Here is a 24,722-nt window from a genome sequence, read left to right on the forward strand (position 1 = left end):
TATGGACTACTTGTGCCCAACCTGTGGTAGAGCCTTCCAACTTCATATTGGTCTGATCAGCCATAGTCAGACATGCTGTGCCTCGACCCCAACATACTGATGTTATTTTGGTCCTCTTTGAGAAAGAAGGACAACAACCAACTAAGCACTGTCTTCCCCTGTTAGAATGTAAGATCACTGAGGGCAGGGACTCTTTCATGAGGTACATCTTCATTCACTTTTCCCTTTATATAGTTGTGATAATTGTCTCTTTTTCTGCTTACATTTATACTTCCAAAACTTATCACAACATGTGCCGCATAGTAAACACTTAATAAAGGTTTGCTTGTTATTATTATTTTTGTTGCTGTTGTTACTAGTTATATAAATATCACACACTGAAGATGTATTACCTCATGAATAGCAGGTTTAGTAGATAAAAAACACAGTGCATGGAATTCAAGAACTGGAGTGATAAGTACAAAAATAACATTTCCCATCACTGGGGTCACCCCTAGCAACCTGAGAGAGCTTGAATATAACTGTGTAGTGGTGGTCTATCTCTAATAATCTAGACTTGCCAGGGTAAATACAAGCTGAAGAGAGAGTGTTAATCCACTCCCTGTGTGAGGGATAAAGTATTTGTGTGTGTGTGTGTGTGTGTGTGTGTGTGTGTGCTGTGAGAAAGAAAGATGTGAACCCAACCAGGTCTTTCCTGTCTCCAACGCTAGAACTGGTGCTATTTAACTACGTTACTTTTCTCAACCATGCATCAAAATTCCATATTACTTACCAAGTCCTATAAATGAATGTATTCTCATTAACATTTCATATGATATGAGTATATGAATACAATAAGCATTTATCAAGTGCTTACTGTATGTTACACACTGGAGGTATAAATGTAAAAGCAAGTATAGTATCTGCCTTCACAAGCTTACGTTCTAATGGGAAAAACAACACATAGGACAATGGTATCTAGGGAGGGGCACTTTGGTCCTCAAAATACTGGGATAGTGAGTGAAGTCACAAAAGAGCAAATTGACGCACACAGCCCATTCAGGAGATAGTGGTGTCGAGAAGAGGAGTTCAAATTTTGCCTCAGACACTTACTAGCTATATGTCAGTCAACAAGCTCTTAATAAGCTTTTACTGCGAGCCAGGCACTGTGCTAAGCACTGGAAATACAACTATAAACTGAAAGACAATAATTAAACCATATATGAGGAAATTAGAATAAGTGGACTGAGGCTCTTGATCAGTCTTGGATGCTGTCTTAACACAGACTTGGGAAAGTTCAGAAGACTAAAATCTCAATACTATGAAACATGGAGCTCACAGTAAGACACTACCTCAAGCCAGTTTTATTGAGAGGAGATAATCACAAAATGGATGGACTGGCAGAGAGAGCAGGCAAAGTGAAGTATGCTGGGATCCTAAATAGTGTCAGGTAACCCACTGCAGCCATAGAGGAAATGGGCACCTTGTCCCTCAAATCAGTAAAATCTGGTGGGGCTTTCTTTTGAGGGGTGAGGGTTCTTATCCAAATCTAGCAAGACTAGGCATTAGGGAAAGAGAACAAGATTCCCAACCGCAGGGACTGTTGCTGATTTATGCTTTTGAAGGAACAGAAGACTCCTTGGAAATTGGCAGCTAGCTGATATTCAAACTCCAGGTAATAAAAAAAGGAGTTTTGGGTCATTACTATGGATCTTACTCTGGATGATTCAAGGATTTTGAGATTTCCAGGTTATCAGAGTGAGAAGGCTCCTGGGGTCATTATAGAGAGAATAATTTAAAAGTCACTAAGACATTTTATACAATGAAATGAATTAATTAAATATAAGTACTTGCAAAGTAGATTTAATTAGTTGCATAATTTTTCAATAATAATTTTTAACAAATGATATCATTTTTAAGAAATATAAGTTTAAAATGTACATATGGTTAGATTCTTCATTTTGCATGCTCATTTTTCTTATCTCCTTAGGGTCTTGTGGTGAACACTTAATAATATCATAAAAAACAAAAGTTATTTTATCTTAACAGGCAGGAAATAACTGGTCATTGATGTGAGGATAATTTCTCTTTGACCTGTTAGAGAAAAGATCAAACAAATCAAATAAGAAGCTATAACATGCAATAAAAACAGCTCTAATTTGACCTAAGACAAACTATTGATGCAGAAAAATGAGAAATGGATAAAGAAATACATATCAATGTAGACTATTACCATTTCCAAAGAAAGTAAAATATATATATATAAAACAGTTATCACAAGGCCAGAAGAGCCTAGAAACTTTGTTTCAGCCAGCAAATACTTGATCCTCTCCAGACTGCACTCCAGAAAACTTTTCATCCTAGAAGCTCACTCCAACCCTGCCCCTTTTGGCCTATCCCTCTGAATGAATGATTCCTTCCAGAACCTCCATTTAAAGAAAGTGTCCAGGTCAGCTATGTCTCATTCCTCTCCAGGCTGTAGTTGAGACTTTCTCTACCATACCGCCATATCCATTAGAATATATGCTCCTGGAGGTGTAAGAATTTTCTTTCTTTCTGCTTGTATTTGTATTCCTAGTGCTTAGCAGAGTGTCTGGCATGGAATAAGTGCTTAATAAATATTTGTTGACTGACTGACCTGATCCCCTTGCCAAGTGGAGTGATTTGGCAGTCAAGGACAATACAAGTTAAAAATTAAAATTCATTTGCAAAATCTTATAGAAGAGGATAGTGAAAGATTACGAGCAAAGTCTTCCCATAAACAGAAAGAAGGTATGAAGAAAATAGGAGTTTATAGAAAGCTTAGTGAGAGACTCAGCTGAGCAAGAACATCCTGAGAGCATTTAAGGATAAAACAAGAAGGTGGAAAACAAACAGATGAAAAATGCAAAAAAAAAAAAAATCTGTCAAGATTTCTATAACAAACATTTTCTCTGGCAATGACAATGTAACCACAATATTTGTAACTACAACATCACAGTCAACAAGTTTTTTTAAGCACTTTCTGTGTGCCAGGCATTGTGCTAAGCACTGAAGATACAAAGAAAGGCAAAGAAGGAAGGTCTTCAAGGTCTCACAGTCTAATAGAGGGAGACAACATGCAAGTGACCACTACAAACAAGACAGATAGATGGATAGATAGATAGATAGATAGATAGATAGATAGATAGATAGATAGATGACACATATATAATGTATATATGTGTGTGCATATGTGAGATATATAGGTATGCATATATCAAATCTGAGTTAATCTCAGAAAGAAATAATTAGCATTAGGGGATCAGAAAAGGCATCTTGCAGCAGGTAAAATTTTAGCTGAGACCTGAAAGAAGCAAGGGAAAATAAGAGGCAGAAATGAAGAGGGAGAGAGGGCAGTCTGGAGATGAAGTCTTGTGCGAAGAACAGCAAGGAGGCCACTGTCACTAGATCATAAAGTTCATGGAGGTGAGTAAAGTGTGAAGACATTGTAAAGGTAAGAAGTGTCTAGGTAATGAAGCCAAATAAAGGATTCTGTATTTTGTCCTGAAAGTATTTCATTGAATAGGAGGGTGACTAGTTAAGACCTGTGCTTTAGAAGGATTACTTTGATAGCTGAATGCAGAATGGACTGGATTAGTAAGAGATAAGGCAAGGGGAGCAACCCAATTCAGCTGTTGTTCAGTCATTTTTCAGTTGTGTCAGACTCCATGAGGTCCATGACCCCATTTAGGGTCTTCCTGGCAAAGATACTGGAGTGATTTTCCATTTCCTTCTCCAGCTCATCTTACAGATGAGGAAACTGAGGCAAACAGGGTTAACTGACTGCCCAAAGTCACACAGCCAGTAAGTGTCTGAGGTCAGATGTGAACCCAGGAAGATGAGTCTTCCTGACTCCAGGCCTGGCACTCCCACCTACCTACTTAGGCTTAGCCCACTGCAATTCAGAATTCCAAAGCTCAAGAGATACACCAGCCACAGTCTCCCCAGTAACAGAGATTGCAGGCAATTGCTGTCCTGCCTAGTCAGTTTTGAGAAGTATCTGTTGTGTAAAAGCAAAATATATCAATAATCTTGAAATAATTTTGTTGCTTTTTTATATAGTGGTAGTCAATATATAAACTGTTCTCATTCTGCCATCTTTGTGCATCATTGAAGTATTTCCATATTTGTACTCTTCATATGTATTATTTTTATGGCACAATAATATTCCATCACATTAATATACCGCAAGTTATTTAGCTTTCCCCCAATATTTGCAGATGGTTGTTGTTTTCAGTTTTTCCATTAAGAAATTAAGGGTATTTTTGTATAGGTTAAATATTTTCCCCTATTAAAATAACATCCTTTGAAGCATCATTTAAATCTATTTCTGCTAACAGTGATGCTATTTTGCAAGTAACTTTTAGGGAAATCACTAGTATAAAGCATTTCCATCACTGAGGAACCTTGAAGGGACAGAATAGTGTAAGTTAGGATCCACCACCCTTCAGTGAAATTTTTATGTCTGGTAAAAGATGTTGATCATTTTTCTAGTCTGTGTCTCTTGACAAAGTTAGAGCTTAGAGCCTGAGTTTTTAAAACAAATGTCTGGGCACAAAGCTTGAGGTTTGGTCAGCTAAGTTGTCTCAAATCTCACTCTGACTGGCAGTCACTAAGCATGTGCTGTGTACCTACTGTATAGGATCCTCAGAATAGTCAGTCCTAGCCTAATAAACACCAATAATCCACTTCTCCCATGCTGCCCCTGCTCATGTGAAAATCAAACAGCGTTATAGCACTCTGGTCACATGACAGTCATGTTTATTTGGAGTTGATGATGTTGTGGGCATGACCAAAGAATTGGTAAGCACAGTTCCAATGTTGTGGGCTCCTACAATCATAGACTTTGAGGGATATGTGATTTTACCAATGTGGATAGGCCCTTGAGTAATACGGATTGCAGCCCATCCCATGCACCTCTTGTCCACACACTCCTATAAATCCTTGACATTGCATGACTACCAACGAAGCACATGGACTGTCCATTCTGCTTTTCTGATCATGCTGATGATACTCTATTGACATACTTTATGAAACTTCTAGGAAATTCCTCATTTGTAATGTGTGTTAGCTCATGCCTACAACATGTCTCTCCATTGCTCTTTAGGTAATGCTCAGCTTCAGTTCTTTAGAGACTCTGGTATTCCATGATGCATCATCAGAAGATCCATATTAACAATGTTTGTTTCAGGGAGTAGTTTAGAATCATTAAATTACTGCCCACTTTCTCAAAGGCAATCCAGCCTATACTCCTCCTTCTGCTCAATTCTGAACTCAGTTCATTATTCATTTGTAGGTTTTGTCCCAGATATATGAACTGAAAGAAGAGAGTTCTATAGATTGTCTGTTCAACTGCATATCATATTCTGGACAATAGATATTCTTTAACCATTTGCTTTTTTTTGTATGGATAGCGGATGGGTAGGCCAAATTCTCATATGGGATTATGCTAATTCTCATATGGGATTATGCTTCTAATTCGTGAGGCTCTGAAGTGTTCCAGGGCTTGCTGTGATCAGCACAATACCTTTGAAAACAGGAATACTTCATTTATATCTCTCTTACTTGGACTCAATGATGATCATCCTCCACGTTGGTGGCAAACCCCCATTTTGAGGGCTTATGTTTCTCTGTTGTTTTCCCTGTTTGATATTAATATCAGATTGCCATTGAACAATGTTATCTCTGTTGTTTTCTTTTCAAAATTCTCGGATAATTCTGACTTTTGAATGAGATGCCTTGTTGAACAAAAGCTTTAAGGAAGTATTTCCCTCTGCTGAATCAAATATTTTTAAATTTTTTTGCCTTTGAATTTAACAAATACCACAGATTTAACAAATATCACAGGAGAACATTTCCACATATAAATTGGAATAGAAAAAGAGAGAATTATATGTGAAACTGTGACCATTTTGTACAACTTACTTTTTAATACTAAATTCAATGTTATTTCAAAGCTGTCCTGCTTTTCTGTTTCCTTCTGAACTTACTTCTGTTCTCTTTGGTACATTTTTAAATATGCCAGTGACCCTCTTTGCTTTCTTTTTGCTTTTAAAATAATCAGCAAATAAGCACAGTGGGATCTTGTAATCTCTACAATTTCTAGTTAGTTGTCTGACTGTAAAAATGTGTGTTAGAGTATGATATTTGTGGCACCTTGTCATTTCCTTCCCGTATCATGATCAAGGATACTTTTGATGCATATATAAACTATCCTTATAAAATTGGGGAGAAGTAGGAAATTTAGGATATAAGTCAATAGTTAATTGATATTCTCATACAAAACAGAACTTTGAAGAAATACCTCCTCTTTAAATCATATTGGACATTTTATGGAAGTCCCCTTTTTTCTACAAAAAAAAAATATAAAACTAAACTTTGAAAATTTTAAGAGGGTATCAGGAAAATTAGGGAGAGCTGATAACAGCTTTTAAGGAAAAGAATCAGAAAGGGTAATGATTTAATTTATGCTTTTGTTGTTATTGTTGTCCAGTCATTTCAGACTCTTCGTGACTCCCTTTGGGGTTTTCTTAGCAAAGATACTGGAGTGGTTTTCTGTTTCCTGCTCCAGCCCATTTTACAGATGAAGAAACTGAGGCAAACAGGGTTAAGTGACTTACTCAATATCACACAGCTAGCAAGTGTCTGAGGCTGTATTTGAACTCAAGATGATGAGTCTTCCTGGCTTAAGTTTACCACTCTATCCACTTTACCCAGTTAGAGGAGTGATAAATAAGCAATGTCTTTTTTGCATTCTAAGAAGTGTTGGGCTTTGACTTCTATCCACTCTGCAATGCATGGTAAGGGCTGCTAGGCATTTCTATTCACCCTATAGTGGAACTCTGCTATGTGTTGTTTTCTCTAATTACAATATGAGGTCTTTGAGAGAAAGAACTGGTTTTGCTTTTCAATTTTTATTGCCAGCACTTAGCATTTACTGTATCTAGCACAAAGTAAGCACTTAATACATGCTTTTCCAATTCTAAGGCTCCTAGGTTACAAGCCTGAGTGATTGATAAGATCGTAGTACCACCAACAGAAAAATAAAAGATGACAGAGAGGCAGGTTTGGGCAAGTTAATGAGTTTAATTTGTATGGGTTAAGAAATTCATCCCAGGTTGATATATGACAGGAGCACAGAAACTGAGCAAGAATTGGGAAAGCTTAGAAAACCACAAAGCTCAACTTTAAAAAAAAGAGCTTGAAGATAAATGAAGAGAGGATTATCAGAGGCAGCCAGGGGTGCAGTGGATACAGTGCTGGGCCTGGAGTCAGGAAGATCCAAGTGTAAATCTGGCCTTAGAAACTTCCTAGCTGTGTGACCCTGGACAAGTCACTTCACCTCTGCCTCAGTGTTCTCAACTATAAGATGGGGATAATAATAGTACCTACTTCCCAGGGTTGTTGTGAGGATAAGAACTAAGCACAGTGCCTGGCACATGGTTGGTACTTAACAAATGCTTCTTTCCTTCTTTCCTTGGTGAAGCAAGGTTAAGGGGGGAGATGGCAGAAGAAGTATTGGGATTGGAAATACAGCTGCAGGATTTGCTTTGCCAAGGAGAACCAATTCAGACTGGAGGGAAGAACAGAAGCATGAATGACAGCATAAAGAGATTAAGAGAAGTGAGGGCAGCTAGGTGGCACAGGGGATAAGAGCACTGGCCCTGGAGTCAAGAGGACCTGAGTTCAGATCTGACCTTCAATTCTTAATACTTACTAGCTGTGTCACCTTGGGCAAGTCACTTAACCCAGATTGGCTTAGGAAAAAAAGGGAGAGAGTAAAAGAAGTTAAGTTCTTTTAGATGACCTTAATTTCAGCAGTGAAGGAGAATAATCATCTATAAGAGCAAGGAGTGGAGGGAAGAGAGAAGAAATGGATTTAGGATTTCAAGAAGAGGGGAAATAATTTGGGGCAGCAATTGTGTGAACAGAAGCCCATTTTATGAGAGAAAAAAATGGAAGGTAGATGAGAAGAGACAGACCACATTGTAAAATAATTCAAATGGTTTACATTTTTAAAATCCCAATTTTGTTAGAATGAATAGCACTTACTTGATGTATTCCCATAAGATAATTCTTTTTGAATTCATCAAAGGATGTATTTGAAAATTGGTCCAGTTTCCCTGAAAGGAAATTTCCAAAAAAAAAAAAAATTAACAAACAAATAGCGGAGAAGGAACAATAAAATGCCTTATTCACATGACCTTTGCTTATTTCTCTCACAATTTTCAACCTTTTTCTGAACTTTTGAACCCTTCCAATTTTCTGTTACTCATATACTGAATTACTTTAATTTGCATGAGAGCAACCTAGATTGCATAATAGTAACTTGGTTACAGGTCTTGCGAGCATCCCCTTATGTAGCTGCCATCTCTTCCTCCCCTTTCCAAGCCATAGTGACTCAGGCATATGGCCTCTGGTGTCCCTGTGGACTTGCAGCTATAGCAGCCTGAACCTCAAGACAATCGTGGCCCTCACCTTTGAGAACTCATTCTAACAGTCTGGACAAGAACAAGGTGATATTCTCTCAAGCTCCCAGGTCCTTAACTCCCATGATCTACACTTTCCTCCTCAGCCATCCATGGTTATGATCATACATACACTTGATTTCAACACCATCCATTGATGCGTTCATCTTTCATTACCCAGAATTCTGAATTTCCTCTCTCTGACCATAAGCTCCTAACAACGCATCTTTCCCTCTACTTCATTCCTCCAAAACCTAGTTTTATTCCTCATCCCAATCTTCAGCCTTTCAGGCTTTTAATCATATACTGCTGAGCACTACTAGAAGAAGTCATACAACTCTGCTGACTGGATCCACTACAAGTGTGTGTTATCTAAACTTGACTGGTTCCTCACTGCTACTGGGTCAATCAGAGAAGAATAAGATTTACCCAGCAGCAGTGAGGAACCAGTCAAGTTTGGATAACACACACTTGTAGTGGATCCAGTCAGCAGAGCTATATGACTTCTTCCAATAGTGCTTAGCAGCATATGGTGAAGAAAAGAGAAAGCAAGTGATGGCAAAAACCCAGGGAAGAGACTTAGCAAAGCATGAGAAATTACAGGAGAAAAGAACAAGGGAGTCAAGACAAAGGGGCAGTGCATAGTTGACCAGCCAGCCCTCTGTGTCCCCATTTCTTAGCACAGTGCCTGGCACATAGTAATGTACTTAATAAATGTTTATTGACTGACTAGCTCTACGGTCAAGACCGCAAAAGGATGGAAGTGAAGCCAAAACAAGTAGAACTTGAAAGAACAAAGATTGGGATGGGGAATAAAAATAGATTTAGGAGGAATGAAGTAGAAGGAAAGATATGTTAAAAGCTTGTGGTCAAAAGACAGGAAATTCAGAATTTTGGATAATGGAAGATGAGCACATAAAAGAGTGATGGTGAAATCGAGTGTATGTATGATCATAACCATATGTGGCTTAGAAGGAATGAAAGTATAGATCACGGGAGTTAATGAACTAGGAGTTTGAGAGAACATGAGTTTGTACAAAATAATACTGTAACAACCCTCTGGCATTGACTTTGTATCTTATATGTGGTATCTATTTATATTCATATACACTGTTTCTCCTTGCAATAGGAACTACTAAAGTTCTACTACTATGGTAGTTCCTACTACACAGAGAAACAATGTATATATTGCTATGTATAAACGAGACTGATTTCCCTCTATAAGGGCAAAGTGGTCATTCTTGAGATTTAGTTGACCAGGTGGCTTATGAATTATTGGTTTGCTTTTGTTGGCCCCTGAAGCATAAAAGACCCAGCCTATGGGGAACTAGTGCCTTGGGGTTTATAGCAAAATTCCCATTGCCCTGTAGGGATACCTTCCTGACTATATATTACTAATTGCTGTGGTGAATGTGAAAATGTGGAAGTGAAAGTGGAATGTGGAATTTGAATTTAATTAAGAATTGTATCCTTTTTAATTTTATTTACTCTATTAAAGCTTTTTTTTACTATTATTTCATGGTCCACAAGTATACTATTGCATTCTAATCACAAACCTAAATCACTGGACTGGCCTAGAGCTGACCTCAAACATTTGGTATTAGGTGGGGGAGAGGGAGAATTTTGCAATGATTTTTTTTAGTTAAATTCATTGTTGAAGTATTAGAAGAGTGATGTGCAAAAAGGGGGGACTTGGGTGATCTGATAGCCAGATACAGAATCCCAGTGTGGTAGGTCTAGAGGAGTTTTAGTAGAATTGTATTGAGACATCTGGGACCGGAACAATAAAGGGCCTTCTACTCTGCTCAGATTCCAAATCTGTCCCCACATGTCCCCAAAAGCTTTTACCCTATTTGTAACATTTGTAACAGTCAGTGCGAGTGTTCTTGTCCAGACTGTTGGAATGAGTTCCCTAGGGTGAGGGCCAAGATTTTTTTGAGGCTCAGGCTAGTGTAACTGCAAGCCCAAAGCAGTACCAGTGGCCATACACCTGAGTCACTATGGCTTGGAAAGAGGGGAGGAAGAGAAGCCAACTTGATGCTTGCAAGACCTACAATCAAGTTACTTTTATGTAAAACCAGTTTAATCTTATGCAAATTGAAAGACTTCAGTACAGGAGTAACACAGAAAATTGAAAGGATTCAAAAGTCTAGAGAAAGACTAAAAATTGTAAGAGAAATAAGCAAAGGTCACGTGAATAAAGCATTTTAATGTTCCTTCTCTGATATTTATTTATTGATTTTTTTAACTTCCTTTCAGTGGGACTAAACCAATTTTCAGATATGTCCTTTGATGAATTCAAAAAGAACTATCTTATGAGAACACCTCAAGTAAGTATTATTCATTCTAACAAAATTGGAATTTTAAAAATGTAAACCATTTGAATTATTTTACAATGTGGTCTGTCACCTCTCATAATCACCTCTCATCTACCTTCCATTTTCTCTCTCTTCAAATGGGCTTCTGTTCAGAATCATTCCTGGGATCCAGAAAAGTTGGAACCCATTCCTATCTCAAAGGAACTTAGCTAGTGACTGGAAATTCAGAATATTGTATTTTAAATTTTAATTCACATGGCACCAAGAACATTTCATTATGTCATAGCTTAAGAGAAATATTAGAATCAAAGAAGGAACAGAGAAGAGGCACCAAAGTTGACAATTGGGAAATAGGCATGTGAGAATGGGGGTGGATTAGATCAATTCTTCCCACCTCACCTAAAAAGAGAAGAAACTATGCCCTAATGCTTTTGTCAGGTAAGAATAATCAATAAAGTAGGTCGGATCGAGGCTAAGATATCTCTGTGGAATCCATAATAAGCTTTAGCCTGAATTCAACAAGTTCATGATAAGTTTAGAAGTCATTGGAAGTTGTTGAATAAAAGAGTGTAATGTTGCTCAGGAAGTGTATTGGCGTTGGCTGAGGAAACTTGTTCCCATCCGGTGGGTCATCTATAAAACAGCAGGCAAATTTGGAACTTGAGCCTTCAAGCATCTGGCAGGTCAGTGGTGGAAGCCAAAGCCAAGCTTCTGAGAAAGAATTCCTTTGAAAACAGGAGAGCACCTTGGATTCTCCCTCCTCCCTTCGATCAAAGGAGGATCTTGTAAGGGCATTCCGGTTAGCTCCCTAGTCCTAGCATTATCCCCAGAACAGCTGACACAGTGTTGGCATCAGGAACTGAGGAAAAGCCTTTACAAGGAGCACAGCAGAGAAGCTGTGCTGGACCTGAGGAGAGTATTGTGAGGACTGTTGGAAAGCTATGTTACTCCTTTGCAAAATGTACTCTTTAAGCTGAAGCCCACTTTCCTTTGGACCTGCATGTGTTCTAGTAGTAGAGTGTGTCACAAACTTTTGGGGGGATATTTTGTAGCAGCTATTCTTATTATACCTCACTGGTGCAGTGTAGTGGGATGGAGAGTATGTTCAGAGAAAATTAACACCTCTGCTGTGAGAGCTGCTTTCCACCTTTGGTGTCCACCTCAACCATCTAGTTCTCACCTGTGGCTTCAAGAAGCTGTAGCATGGCCACACCCCAGGAAACTGTTTCCACAGATGTTTCAGCTAAACCAGGTTGAAGATAATTGAGGAGTCTCAAACACTTCAGTGAGTTGACAGGGAAGGGGGGTGTCTACCCCAAGCATGTGAAGACTTCCCCTCGTGGAATGTGTGGATGAAAATAATTTGTTCCAATGGCCATGAAGGCAGCTGAAGCAGGCACTGTGGAGCGCTCAGAGCTTGATTAGACATAGAAGATGCCACTGCATCTTGAGCCATCACCAGTCGTCTTGACTCTGTCTTACCACTGGACTGTGAAGACTCTAGAAAAGAAAGGTCAACCAGTTCATGTAACTCTACCTCACTTAAATCAAATTTATGAATGAATCAAAAGACATCACCTATACCATTTTACTATTTTTGCCTATCTCAAAGTCCTGTGGTGACAGACAAGTGATGAAGCAGCAGGTATGGATGCACTGGGAGCTGTAGTCACCACTCTGCACACAGGCAGCCAAGGCCATAGGATCATCTTCTCATTGGAGGTGGCAGTGGGATTCTGCAGCCCCCTGGGTATCTGAGTAACCTTTTAAGGACCACACTGCTCACCTCTTGGTGTAAGGAAGGGGCTAGAAAAGGTGTCTGCTTACCCAACTCTGGCCTGTTTACTGTGGCAGGCAGGGAACCCAACTTGCTGTCAAAACAAAAAAATGCACAAAAGTTCTGCAAAGATGATTCTACTTATCATCTGTACCTGGAATGTGCACACAATTATGGACAACACAAAATCCAGTAGACCTGAAAAAATGAACAGCTTTTGTTGCAAAAAGCACTCAGCAGGTATTGCATCCAAATAGCCCCGATTGAAAAAAGACTGGCAAATAAAGGCCAGTTTACCGAAGTCAAAGCTGGATGCTCGTTTTTCAGTAAAAGGGAGCACCATGAAGCTGGTGCCGATTTTACAATCAAAACTAATCTAGTCAACAAGCTTGTCTGACTACCAAAAGGAGTGAACAACAGCCTCATGACAATTCGATGGCCACTTATAGGAAAGCAGTACGTCACCATCATTAGTGCCTATGCTCCCACCATGACAAACCCTGGTGATGTCAAAGAAAAATTTTTATGAAAACTTGGAGATCATCATCATGCCAAAAAGAGGACAAGCTTATAATCCTGGGTGACTTTAATGCTGGAGTAGGCACAGACAACCAGACATGGCAGGGAGTCCTTGGGAGGAATGGAATCAGAAACAACAACAAGCAAATTCACGTATCTCATGACTTTCTCATCACCAACACTGTCTTCCATTTACCTAAAAACAATAAAACTTCATGGATGCATCCTCGCAGTAAACATTGGTACTTACCAGACTATGTTATTGTAAGGAGAAGAGACAGATAAGATGTGAGAGTGACAAAGGCAATGTGTGGCACAGGGTGCTGGAGGGATCATGGACATCCTCTCCAAGCTAAGTATTCACATTCAACAGAAGTGGTGGCCCCAAGTCTAGATGACTACCAGAAGACTTAATGTCAACAGAATAGAGTGCTCCTCTGAGCTGGAATAGTTCATAGCTAACTTGGAGGGAAAGCTGAGCCAAGATACGGTTGGCAACAGTAGAGTAGAAAAGGAGTGGGTAGCTTTCAGAGATTTGGTGTATAGCACTGCATTTACTTACTTGGGTCAGAACACTCACAAACATCAAAACTGTTTTGATGAAAATGTTGGGGAAATTCAAAAGCTTCTAAATGAAAAATGAGAACTCCACAGGGATTACCAGCAGGATGGTTCATCCATCTCTAAGAAGGCAGCATTTAACTCCATCAAAAGTAAAATATAAGCAAAGCTTAGAGAGATGCAGGATTCTTGGCTCAGTAAGAAGGCAGATGAAATTCAGTTTTACACAGATAGTAACAATCCAAAGTGCTTTTATGATGCCCTGAAGGCTATTTATGGGCCAAAGACCTATGATGCATCTCAACTACCAAGCACTGATGGAGCCACATTGATTAGTGATAAGGACATGATCCTGGAGAGATGGACTGAACACTTCCATAGTGTTCTCAACAGACCATCATCAGTCAGTGTTGAAGTAAATCCCTCTCTAGCCAAATTTCCAACTGAAGAAGAAGTTTTCAATGCTAATAGGCTCCTCTCCTGTGGCAAAGCACCTGGTGCTGATTCTATTCCAACTGAGATTTACAAGGTGGGGAGCCCATCGCTCATACAAAAGCTGACTGAAATTTTCCATGTTATATGGCAAAAGGAGGTTATCTCCCAGAAGTTCAAGGATGCCTCCATTGTCCATCTCTATAAAAGTAAAGGAAATAGATTATCCTGTAACAATATAGGGGGTATCACAAGGGGTCTCCATCTTAGTCATTCCTGGAAAAATTCTTGCCAGAGTCCTCTTTGATAGGCTGATCCTGGGGCAGGTAGGCAGCCCAGTGAATAGAGCACTAGCCTTGGAGTCAGGAGGTCCTAAGTTCAAATCCAGCCTCAGACACTTGGCACTTACCAGCTGTGTGACCTTGGGCAAGTCACTTAACCCCAACTGCCTCACCAAAAAGCAAAAAAAAAAAATGCTGATCCTTTACCTAGGAGATGGTCATCTACCTGAGAGCCAGTGTGGCTTCAGAAAGGGCCAAGGAATAGTCAATAAGGTGTTTGCTGCCTGACAACACCAGAAGAAATGCCAGGAGCAGAACAGAGGTTTGTAAACAATGTTCATCAATTTGACCAAGGCCTGTGATGCAGTCAGTTGTGAGGACTTATGGAAAATTATGTCAAAATTCAGTTGCCTGGAGAAGTTCATCAGTATTGTACATCAATTTCATGATGGCATGCTTGCCCGAATTCTGGATGATGGATAATTGTCTCACACTTTCCCGGTCACCAATAAAGTAAAACAAGGCTGTGTGCTTACTCCCATGCTTTTTAGCATGATGTTTTCAACAATTTTGTCAGACATTTTCAATGAGGATGAACATAGCACCAAGGTCAGCTGATGGTAAGTTATTTAACTTGAAAAGGCTGCAATCCAAGACTAAAATGAAGGGAGAGTTGGTGCATAATTTTTTTGTTCACAGATGATTGTGCAGCTGACATGCAACAATGTATGGATCGATTCTCTGCTGCTTGTGCTAATTTTGGCCTGACAACACCAAGAAAATACAGGTGCTCCAACAAAATTGAAGTAGCTCGAAAGAAACATGAGATACGCAGATTTAGAGAATCCATCCCAAATGTTCCCATGGCCTATTTGTGCCCCATCTGTGGTAGAGCTTTACAAGCTCATCTGGTCAGTCAGACACACTATAACTTGACTCTAACATGGTGATGTTCTTTTGGTCATCTTTGACAACAAAGGCCAACAACCAGCCAGTAAATATCTCTTTCCAAAAGCTAATTAGGTCTGGCTGACTAATTGTTATCAATGAGTAACCACATAGGTGGAGACTCATGAGCTATATATAGCATTAGAGAATGACTTCCAAGCCCTCAAAACTACCTCTAGATCCCTGAGGAGAGATGGAGCAGCCACCCTCTGGGAACTTGACTTGACAGTGTAAGTGAAGGTTGGGAGAGTATCTCCAGAGCATGTGCTATAGGAATAGTGAGAGAGCCTTATAAGCACTATGCTTATTAGTTTGGAAAAGAGGTGCATTCATGAATCACCCAATATAAAATGCATTTACTCAGTTTCAGAGGGTCTGTGATCTTACTGCTGTAGGGAATACTTCCATTGGTACAGATTACAACCCAGGTGTGCCCTCTCACTCCTTGTATTTTTTCTCCATGTTCTTCCATCAATGTGCCACAAGAGATTTCCAACCAACATACTTGAAACCTTCCTTTAAGTCTTTTTACATTTAGTAATTACTAATGAAGCAATCTAGCCATATGACCACTCCTACCCGTTTCCACTCATATTGCCTCAGTGATATACTTAAATTGAATTCTTACCTATAAGGCCCCCAAAATGAAGTAGCTCTGGCAAAAATATTGGCATAGGTGTCAGAAGTCCTGAATTCTAGTCCTGACACTTATAAGTTGTGTGACTTTGGGCAAGTCATTTAATCTCCATGAATTTCAGTTTGCTCACCTATAAAATTCGAGTAAACATATTCTTCCTGCTTCACAATGGTGTGGAGATCAAATAAAAGGGATGTATATGAAAGAGCTTTATAAACTATAAAATTCTGAATGCTATTACTATTGTTCTAGAATATTTTTGTTTGAGTACTAGAGCACAGCAGCATGAGGACGACCTGAACTTTCCTGCCAAGGAGCAGGGCGAGGTATAAAGTTCTACTGGGCAAAGGAAATCTATTTCAGGATCTGACAAGACAGGTCCTAGATAGAAATAACTGCCCTAAGAGCCTTTTCCAGGTTCTGATTTCCTAGACAGATAGCTTAAAGAAGTTTCCTAGAAGCACAGAAGCTCAGAGTTTGGAAGGAATGTCAGAGGTCATCAAAACCATGAATAAAAATAATAATAATAATAATAATAACTAACATTTAAATAGGGCAGCTAGGTAGCACAGTGAATAGAGCTCCAGGCCTGGAGTCAGGAAAATTCATGTTCCTGAGTACAAATGGGGCCTCAGACACATGGCAAGTCATTTAACCCTGTTTGCCTCAGTTTCCTCATCTGGAAAATGAGCTGGAAAAGGAAATGGCAAACCACTCCAGTATCTTTGCCAAAAAACTCCAAATAGGAACAAGGAGAGTTGGACATGACTGAAAAACAACTCAACAACAATATTCTTTAATAAATTCTCCATAGTGCTAAGCACTCTGCTAAGTGCTTTCTTATTTGATCCTCACAACAACCCTGGGAGGTAGGTGCTATAATTATCCCCATTTTACAGTTGAGGAAACTGAGGCAGAGGTGAAGTGACTTGCCCAGGATCACACAGTAAATTTCTAAGTCCAGATTTAAACTTTGGTCTTCCTGACTCCAGACCCAGCACTGTATCCACTGATAATCCTCTGGTAATCTGATAATTCTCTGATAATCCTCCCTTCATTTTCCTTCAAGCTCTTTTTTTTTTAATTGAGTTTTGTGGTTTTCTAAGCATTTCCAATTCTTGCTCAGTTTCTGGGCTCTTGTCATGTATCAACCTGGGATGAGTTTCTTAACCCATACAAATCAAACTCATTAACCTCCCCAAACCTGCCCCTCCCCTACCTTCTATCTTTCTATTGGTGATACCACCATCTTCAGCTGACTCTTCCAGCTTTCTCTCACTCCCTCCCCTTGATTGTTCATTGCAGTCAAATTGGAATTCACTCGTTTTTTCCTACCCTTTCCCATTCCTTCATGGCATCAATCGGTGGCCTTTCCTTAAGTTGCAGTAATCTTCCTGTCCTCAAATTTCTCAAAAACCAATCTGCTTCTATATCATAGTTATTTCTATCTTCCCTCACTTCTTGAAAACAGGGACTGTGTAGCCTCAGCACCTAGCACTTTGCATTGCACACAGTAGGTGCTTAATAAGTGTTCGTCAAATGAACAGTAGAGTTCAAGCTGGAAGGGACCTCAGAGATCTAGTCCAACCTCTCCCTTTTAAAGATAAGGAAACAAACCTTAAGAGGTGCTGTCACTAGCCTAAGTTCACACAACTAGTGAATGGCAGAGCTGGGATTTGAACCAAAGGATTTGGCCTCTAAAGCCAGTGCTTCCATACTTCAATGATTTACTATACCCTATGAATCAATTAATGAGACCAGAGAGGTTAAGTGACACCTGAGATTACACAGCAGAACTAGGCTTGAACCTAGTCTTCTGACTCCAAAACCAGTGTTGATTCTACTCTTTCAGGCTGCCTCATTATCACATTTGATCCTTACTACAACCCTGAGGTAGAAAGGGCAGATATTATTATCCCCATTGCTTATTTATCACTCCTCTAACAGATATATGGATGACAAAGTGCATAAAGTGGTTGACTCAAGCCGGGAAGAGTCATCATGCTGAGTTCAAATCCAGCTTCAGACACTTAAACTAGCTATTTAACCTTAAGCAAGTCATTTAACCCTGTTTGCCTCAGTTTCACCATCTGTAAAATGAGCTGGAGAAGAAAATGGTAACCCATTCCAATATCTTTGCCAAGAAAACCTCAAATGGGGTCATGAAGAGTCTGGAACAACTGAACAACAACAATAAAAGCATAAATTAAACCATCACTCTTTCTGATTCTTTTCCTTAACAACTGTTATTTCTTCATCAGCTCTGTCCCTAATTTCCCAGATACCCCTTACAAAATTTTCAAAGTCTGATTTTATATTTTTTTTTGTAGAAAAAAGGGGACTTCTATAAAATGCCCAATATGATTTAAAGAGGAGGTATTTCTTCAATGTGTCTCTTTTGTATGAGAATATCAATTAACTATTGACTTATATCCTGAATTTCCTACCTCTCCTCAATTTTATGAGGATAGTTTACATATGCATCAAAAGTATCCTTGACCATGATATGAGAAGGAAATGACAAGCTTTCACAAATATTATACTCTAACAGACATTTTTATGGTCAGACAACTAACTAGAAATTGTAGAGATTACAAGGTCCTACTGTGCTTACTTGCTGATTATTTTAAAAACACAAGGAATAAAAGAAAGCAAAGAGGGTCATTGACATACTTTTAAATGTACAAAAGGGAACAGAAGGAAATTCAGAAGGAAGCAGAGAAGCATGACAGCTTTGAAATAGCATTGAATTTAGTATTAAGGAAAAAAAGAAGTTGTACAAAATAGTCAGTTTCACATATAATCCTCTCTTTTTCTATTCCAATTTACATGTGGAAATGTTCTCTTTCTGTGATATTTGTTAAGTCTAATATTTGTTAAATTCAAAAACAAAAAAATTTTAAAACATCTGATTCAGCAGAGGGAAGTGCTCCCTTAAAACTTTAGTTCAACAAGGCATCTCATTCATAAGTCAGAATCATCTAAGATTCTTGAAAAAGAACAACAGAGAATAACATTGTTCAATGGCTTTCTGATATTAATATCAAACAAGGAAAACAACAGAGAAACATAAGCCCTCAAAAGAGGGGGTTGCCACCCACATGGAGGATGACCATCATTGAGTCCAAGTAAGAGAGATATAAATGAAGTATTCCTGTTTTCAATGGTATTGTGCTAATCACAGCAAGCCCTGGAACATTGCAGAGCATAATTAGAAGCATAATCCCATACAAGAATTTGGCCTACCCATCCACTATCCAAACAAGAAAAAGCAAATGATTAAAGAATCTCTATTGTCCAGAATATGATGTGCAGCTGGACAGACCATCTATAGAGTTCTCTTCTTTGAGTTCATATATCTGGGACAAAATCTGCAAAGGACAACAAGCTGAGTCCAGAATTGAGCAGAAGGAGGATTATAGGCTGGATCACCTGTGAGAAAGTGGGCAGTAACCTAATGATTCCAAGCTTTTCTCTGAAACAAATGTTGTTAACATGAGTGTTCTTCTGATAATGAATCATGGAATACCACAGTCTCCACAGAACTGAAGCTGAGCATGACCTAAAGAACAATGGAGAGGCATATTGTAGGCATGAGCTAACACACATTACAAATGAGGAATTTCCTAGAAGTTTCATAAAGTATGTCAACAGAGTATGATCAGTATGATCAGAAAAGCAAATAAGCCAGGGACAAAGAATGGACAGTCCATGTGCTTCATTGCTAGTTATGCAATGTCAAGGATTTATAGGAGCATGTGGGATGGGCTGCAATCTGTGTCATTCAAGGGCATATCCACATTGGCAAAATCACATATCCCTCAAAGTCTATGATTGTAGGATCCCACAAGGTTGGAACTGTGCTTGCCAATTCTTTGGTCATGCCTACAACATCATCAACTCCAAATAAATATGATTGTCATGTGACCATACTGCTATAACACTGTTTGATTTTCAAATTAGCAGGGGTAACATGGGAGAAGTGGATTATAAGTGTTTATTAGGCAAGGACTGACTATTCTGAGGATCCTATACAGTAGGTGCACAACACACGCTTAATGACTGACACTCAGATTGAGATTTGAGACAACTTAGCTGACTAAACCTCAAGCTTTGCCCATAGATATTTGTTTTAAAAACTCAGGCCCTAAGTTCTAACTTGTCAGGAGATAGATCACTTTGCCTCATGAAGATGAAATTGAGATAGAGATTAATCTGGAGGCTCTTCTAAGATGTAATAATTTCACTGAGTCTTTCGTGCAAGCAATAGTATAGGTAGCATTGCAAAGCATTTTATCATCCTTCTCTTATTTGATCTTCACAACTACGTTGGGAGATAGGTGCTATTATTATCATCCCCATTTCTAAAGATGAGGAAACGGAGGCAGACAGAGATTAAGTGACTTGCTCAGAATCACATAGATAGTAAATGTCTGAGACCAAATTTGAATTCAGGTCTTCCTGACTCCAGGTCCAGCACTCTATCCACTGTGTCAATATATGGGCGTAGAGATAGGACCAGACTGGAAGGAGACACTTAGAGGGTTTATGTGTAGCTAACTCCAGAGAGAGAAAAATTGTGTTAGGGAATATCATCATAGATTTAGATCTGTGGGAGGGACCTTCAAGATCATCCAGTCTAACTTTTCATTTTACAAATGAAATTACTGAAGCCCAGAAATGTTATATGACTTACTTAAGGAAAACCAGATAGTAAGTGCCAGGGCTGGGATTTAAGCCCAAATCCTCTAATTACAAGTCTAGCAGTCTTTCTAGCATACCACATTGGGAACTAATAACTCTACTGAATATTCAGGCCTAAATAACTATTGACATTCCAATGAATGATTCCGTAATTACAACACTTGAGATTTTTAAGATTGTTTCTCACTTCTCCATATTTGTTCATTTTCATTTCCTATACTTCCTTGTGGTTGCTAGCAGTAAAAACCCTTGAGATACTTTAAAAACAGCTATGTGTTTGCTCAGGAAAGGGGTGGGGATGGGAAAGCACAGAGCTGAGGCTCCTTAAAGCCTAGAAGACAAAGATTCAGCTGCCAGTACACTGTCCTATAAATTGACCCCAATTTCATCTTGGAAGCATCTGTTTTTATGCTGAATTTCATTCCAGGGGCAGAAGGAAAAGATTTCCCACTTATGTAATCTCTGTACTATGTATTCTAGTTTAATCATGTGTTTTCTTTTTTAAAAAATTTAAGCATTTTTTTCTAACAAAGGTATTTTGTTATTTCAGAATTGCTCAGCTACTAAAGGCAGTCATGTTCGACGTGTTGGTCCATATCCAAAATTTATGGACTGGAGAAAGAAAGGAAATTATGTCTCACCAGTGAAAAACCAGGTATGAACAATTATTATATGAATTTCCCAATAATTTCTATGAAATGTGTCATCCATGAACAGTCTATCAGTCTTATATAACAGAAAAACAAGTTAAAAAGACTATTGTAGGAAGAAAATTCAGAAAGTCCTCTTTTTCTCCACCCCAGCTCTCACTTCCACACTCTTCCCTAAATAGTCAAATTATTATCTTTTCCTCCCTAACCAAATTCACAGAATCTTAGAATGTTAGAGTTGGAAGTGACCTTAATGGTTAGCTAGTCCAATCTCTGTCATTTTATAGGAAAGGAAACTCAGGCTCATGGAGGCGAATGAAGTGAGTTGCCCCAAGGTCACACAGGTATCAAATGGTACAGCCAGCTTGCAACAGCATAAAGAGTACTGAAGTTCGGGTCTAAAGGGATTTTTAATAGACAATCAATAATACTCTCCAATTTGTCAATATCCCAACTAAAATATGGGGCCCAGAACTAAACACAAGACCTCAGTGGGGTCTGAACAGAGCAGAATACAATGAGACTAGGAGCGCATTAGTATCTTGGCTGCCCAGTCACACTGGCAATTTATATTGAACTTCTAGAGCTATTTCATACAAATAGCTAGGTAGCTATGATTCACATCTTTCACAGCTAGGCCCCAATTTTAAAGTAAATAATGAATCACCTGAAGTAGTCGCACTATTTGAAGTTATAATTATGTTAAATATGGTCATTGGTTCCAGGCCAATGGAAACATGCTGTGTAAATTCTAATAATGTGACCACGTTTTTTGTTTTTTGGGGTTTTTGGCGGGGGAAGAGATTCATTAATTCACCTAGCTATACTTGTGAAGCCTATTTTTTTACCCAATTTTCAGACTTTCACATTTATACCTATCTTATTAGAATTGGCCTACAAATCAAGTCTTTTAAGTGTTTCTGGATCCTGTATCTCATTCCAGCTGTTAACTGTCCCTCTTCATATCATCTGTAAATTTGACAAAGCATTCCATTTATTTCTTTATGTAGGTCATTGTTAAAAATGTTAAATATCATAAGAACAAGCCTAGATTCCTGGGTACTCTTTGAGATACTTCCCTCCAAGTTAAAATAAAACATAAATGGTAGAGCTCTTTGGTTTCAGCCTATCAGCAAGTTCTGAATCCTCCTGACTGAAAGGTTTTGTAATCACATCTCTCCATTTTGTCCATAAAGACAAAAAGGAACAGCATGGTGTAGTCACTTAACCTTTCTGGGCCTCATCTGTAAAATGAGAGAGGTGGATTCCATAGCCTCTAAGGTCTCACCATTGCTAAATTTATGATCATTGAAGGATATCATGGATGACTTATTAAAAATACCCTCTTCCCTAACCTTGTTGTAAAAGATTCCCACATCTGATGAAATAATGTATTGGGAGAGATGAAGTTACTTCAAGGTTCTGGCCAAGTTATTAACATAAGAATGGTATTTTAAGCTTTGGACAAAGAGGGAAAACCTGCCTTAACCTGAATTGGCCTCGTGATTCAAAATTTGTCTAATAACTTAGGCATAACTTAATTTCAACTGTATATACCAAATGTAAGATAGTCTCTAATTGTCTTGTATTAGTTGTGTTAAATATTCCTTAAAACATCAAAAATAGGAGCTTAATGGATCAAACAATTTATCTGAAATGAAAGAAGCAGAGTCTGAAAAACCTGGATTTTTTGAACCCTAACTCTGCTACCAAACTTTAACTACCTACCTATGTAGCCTTGGGCTAGTACCTCAAACTTTATGGGCCTCAGTTTGCCCTTGTAAAATGTTGGTCTCTGTAGTCTCTAAGACCCCTTCCAACTTTATATATCTGACCCTCTAGGGGGTATGCTCTGCAAGTCTATATTTCTTGATACCTATATTTCTTGCCTTATCAAAGATCTGACCCAAAGATCTCACCTTCTAATCCTTGAATCTCAATCTCTTCTTTCTCACTTGCATCTAGATATCTCTTCCTTACCATGAGACCATAGCTATGCTCCTTTGGACCCATTAGTGTACATCAGTAGGAGTGGAAAGCTCACTCATCTAAAAGTTAGGAGAGCTGAGTTCAAATTTCCAGTCCTGCCTCTAACTAGCTATTTGACCTTCAACAAATCACTTCCTCTCCTTGGACCTTAGTTTCTTCATCTTTAAAATGAGAGGGATGGACCAAATAGTCCCTAATGTCCTTTTCATTACTGTTCCATAGTATCTCAGTTACCTGGTCATAGGTGCTAGATGGCAATTCTACTTATGAGATGAATGTCTGCCACCAATGTTCCCTGTAGGCCTTGGGTGTCTGTGGCTTCAGAGGACCAAAAATATCTCTCATGCACATAGTTGATTCTGGGCCCATTTGTGGAAAACCTCTGCAAGCTCCTGGAAATTGGGTGGCTAGTTCATTTTTTGTAATAGATTAGAAATGGAAAATATGGGGAGGAGGGCAGCTTCTTAGGTTAGGTAGAGATATGGCAAGGGAGAATATCAAGTAGAAGGGAGGTCTGCCCTCCATTTCCTCATCCAGTCCTTGTGCTCACCCTCTACCCAAATTTCCTTGGCAGTAACTCCTTCCAAATAATATCGAAAAACATTTTTTGAACAATAACTATGAGAATAATATAATGCTAATAAAATCCAAGATTTGGTAGGACCTTATAGGTTATAGGGTAGAGTATGGTAAACTGGAAAGCTAATAATTCCTTAGGTCTGTATAGTTTTGCATTTTACCAAGTTCTCTCCTATACATTATCTCATTTGATCTCTTCAATCAACCAAGAAGCATTTATTAAGTGTTTTCAAAGACAGAAATGAAACAATCTCTGCCCTCAAGGAATTTACAGTCTAGCTGGGTCAGAAATATATATGTTCACTTATGTGTGTATATGTATGTATATGTGAATATACACACACATAAAAGATACAGAAGCTGATTAGGAGGGAAGTCACTATTTCATAGTCAACTTCTGTGAGATAAAAACTCAACATTTATTTATGTGCTTATTATACACAAGAAAGAATGTTCGTTATCCTTACTTTAAAAGGGAAACTGAGGCTCAGAAAGGTTTAAGTTATTTGTCCAAGAAATCATAGATAATTAGTGGCAGATTTCCTGAGTCTTATTCTATGCTTTTGTTTTCTTCTCTTAGGCTTAAGGTGGTTTGGACTCTGGCTACAAGGTCAATCACAGACAATTGAAAAACAGGCCATCTAAGACAGTTGTCCATCCTTTCTACAGCTTCCCTCCACCTCCTCCTCATGGCCTCTTCCACCTCTTAGCACTCCCTTTTCTCTCTACCCACAGATATTCAAAGACCAAATGCTGACTTCCCAATGCCTCCACTATAGTGGTCAACCCTAACCTGATTCTCTCTTCATGTCCAAAATTGCTTCTCACTTCCTTGGCCCCCACCTACATCAAAACTCCT

At 38.8% G+C, this 24,722-nt stretch overlaps 1 protein-coding gene and 1 long non-coding RNA gene across 2 annotated transcripts in view; one reads left to right on the forward strand and one right to left on the reverse strand.

Moving 5' to 3' along the window:
• Positions 1-1,826: 1,826 nt before the first annotated feature.
• On the reverse strand, positions 1,827-8,136 carry LOC114035608. Its single transcript, XR_003568234.1, has 2 exons — positions 8,053-8,136; positions 1,827-2,073 (listed from the first exon to the last, which is right to left on the reverse strand). It is a non-coding gene; the product is annotated as an uncharacterized LOC114035608 (long non-coding RNA).
• A 2,555-nt stretch (positions 8,137-10,691) lies between these two features.
• The window catches only part of CTSH (cathepsin H), a 38,151-nt gene continuing 24,120 nt past the window's right edge, over positions 10,692-24,722 (forward strand). Inside the window, exons 1-2 of the mRNA XM_027851635.1 lie at positions 10,692-10,798; positions 21,196-21,300. Of these exons, the coding sequence (XP_027707436.1) occupies positions 10,751-10,798; positions 21,196-21,300 (153 nt within the window). The 5' untranslated portion in view covers positions 10,692-10,750. The remainder of the gene's footprint in view (positions 10,799-21,195; positions 21,301-24,722) is intronic.

Source organism: Vombatus ursinus, unplaced genomic scaffold, assembly GCF_900497805.2.
Source record: "Vombatus ursinus unplaced genomic scaffold, bare-nosed wombat genome assembly UNPS02009205.1, whole genome shotgun sequence".
Classification (NCBI taxonomy): Eukaryota; Metazoa; Chordata; class Mammalia; order Diprotodontia; family Vombatidae; genus Vombatus; species Vombatus ursinus.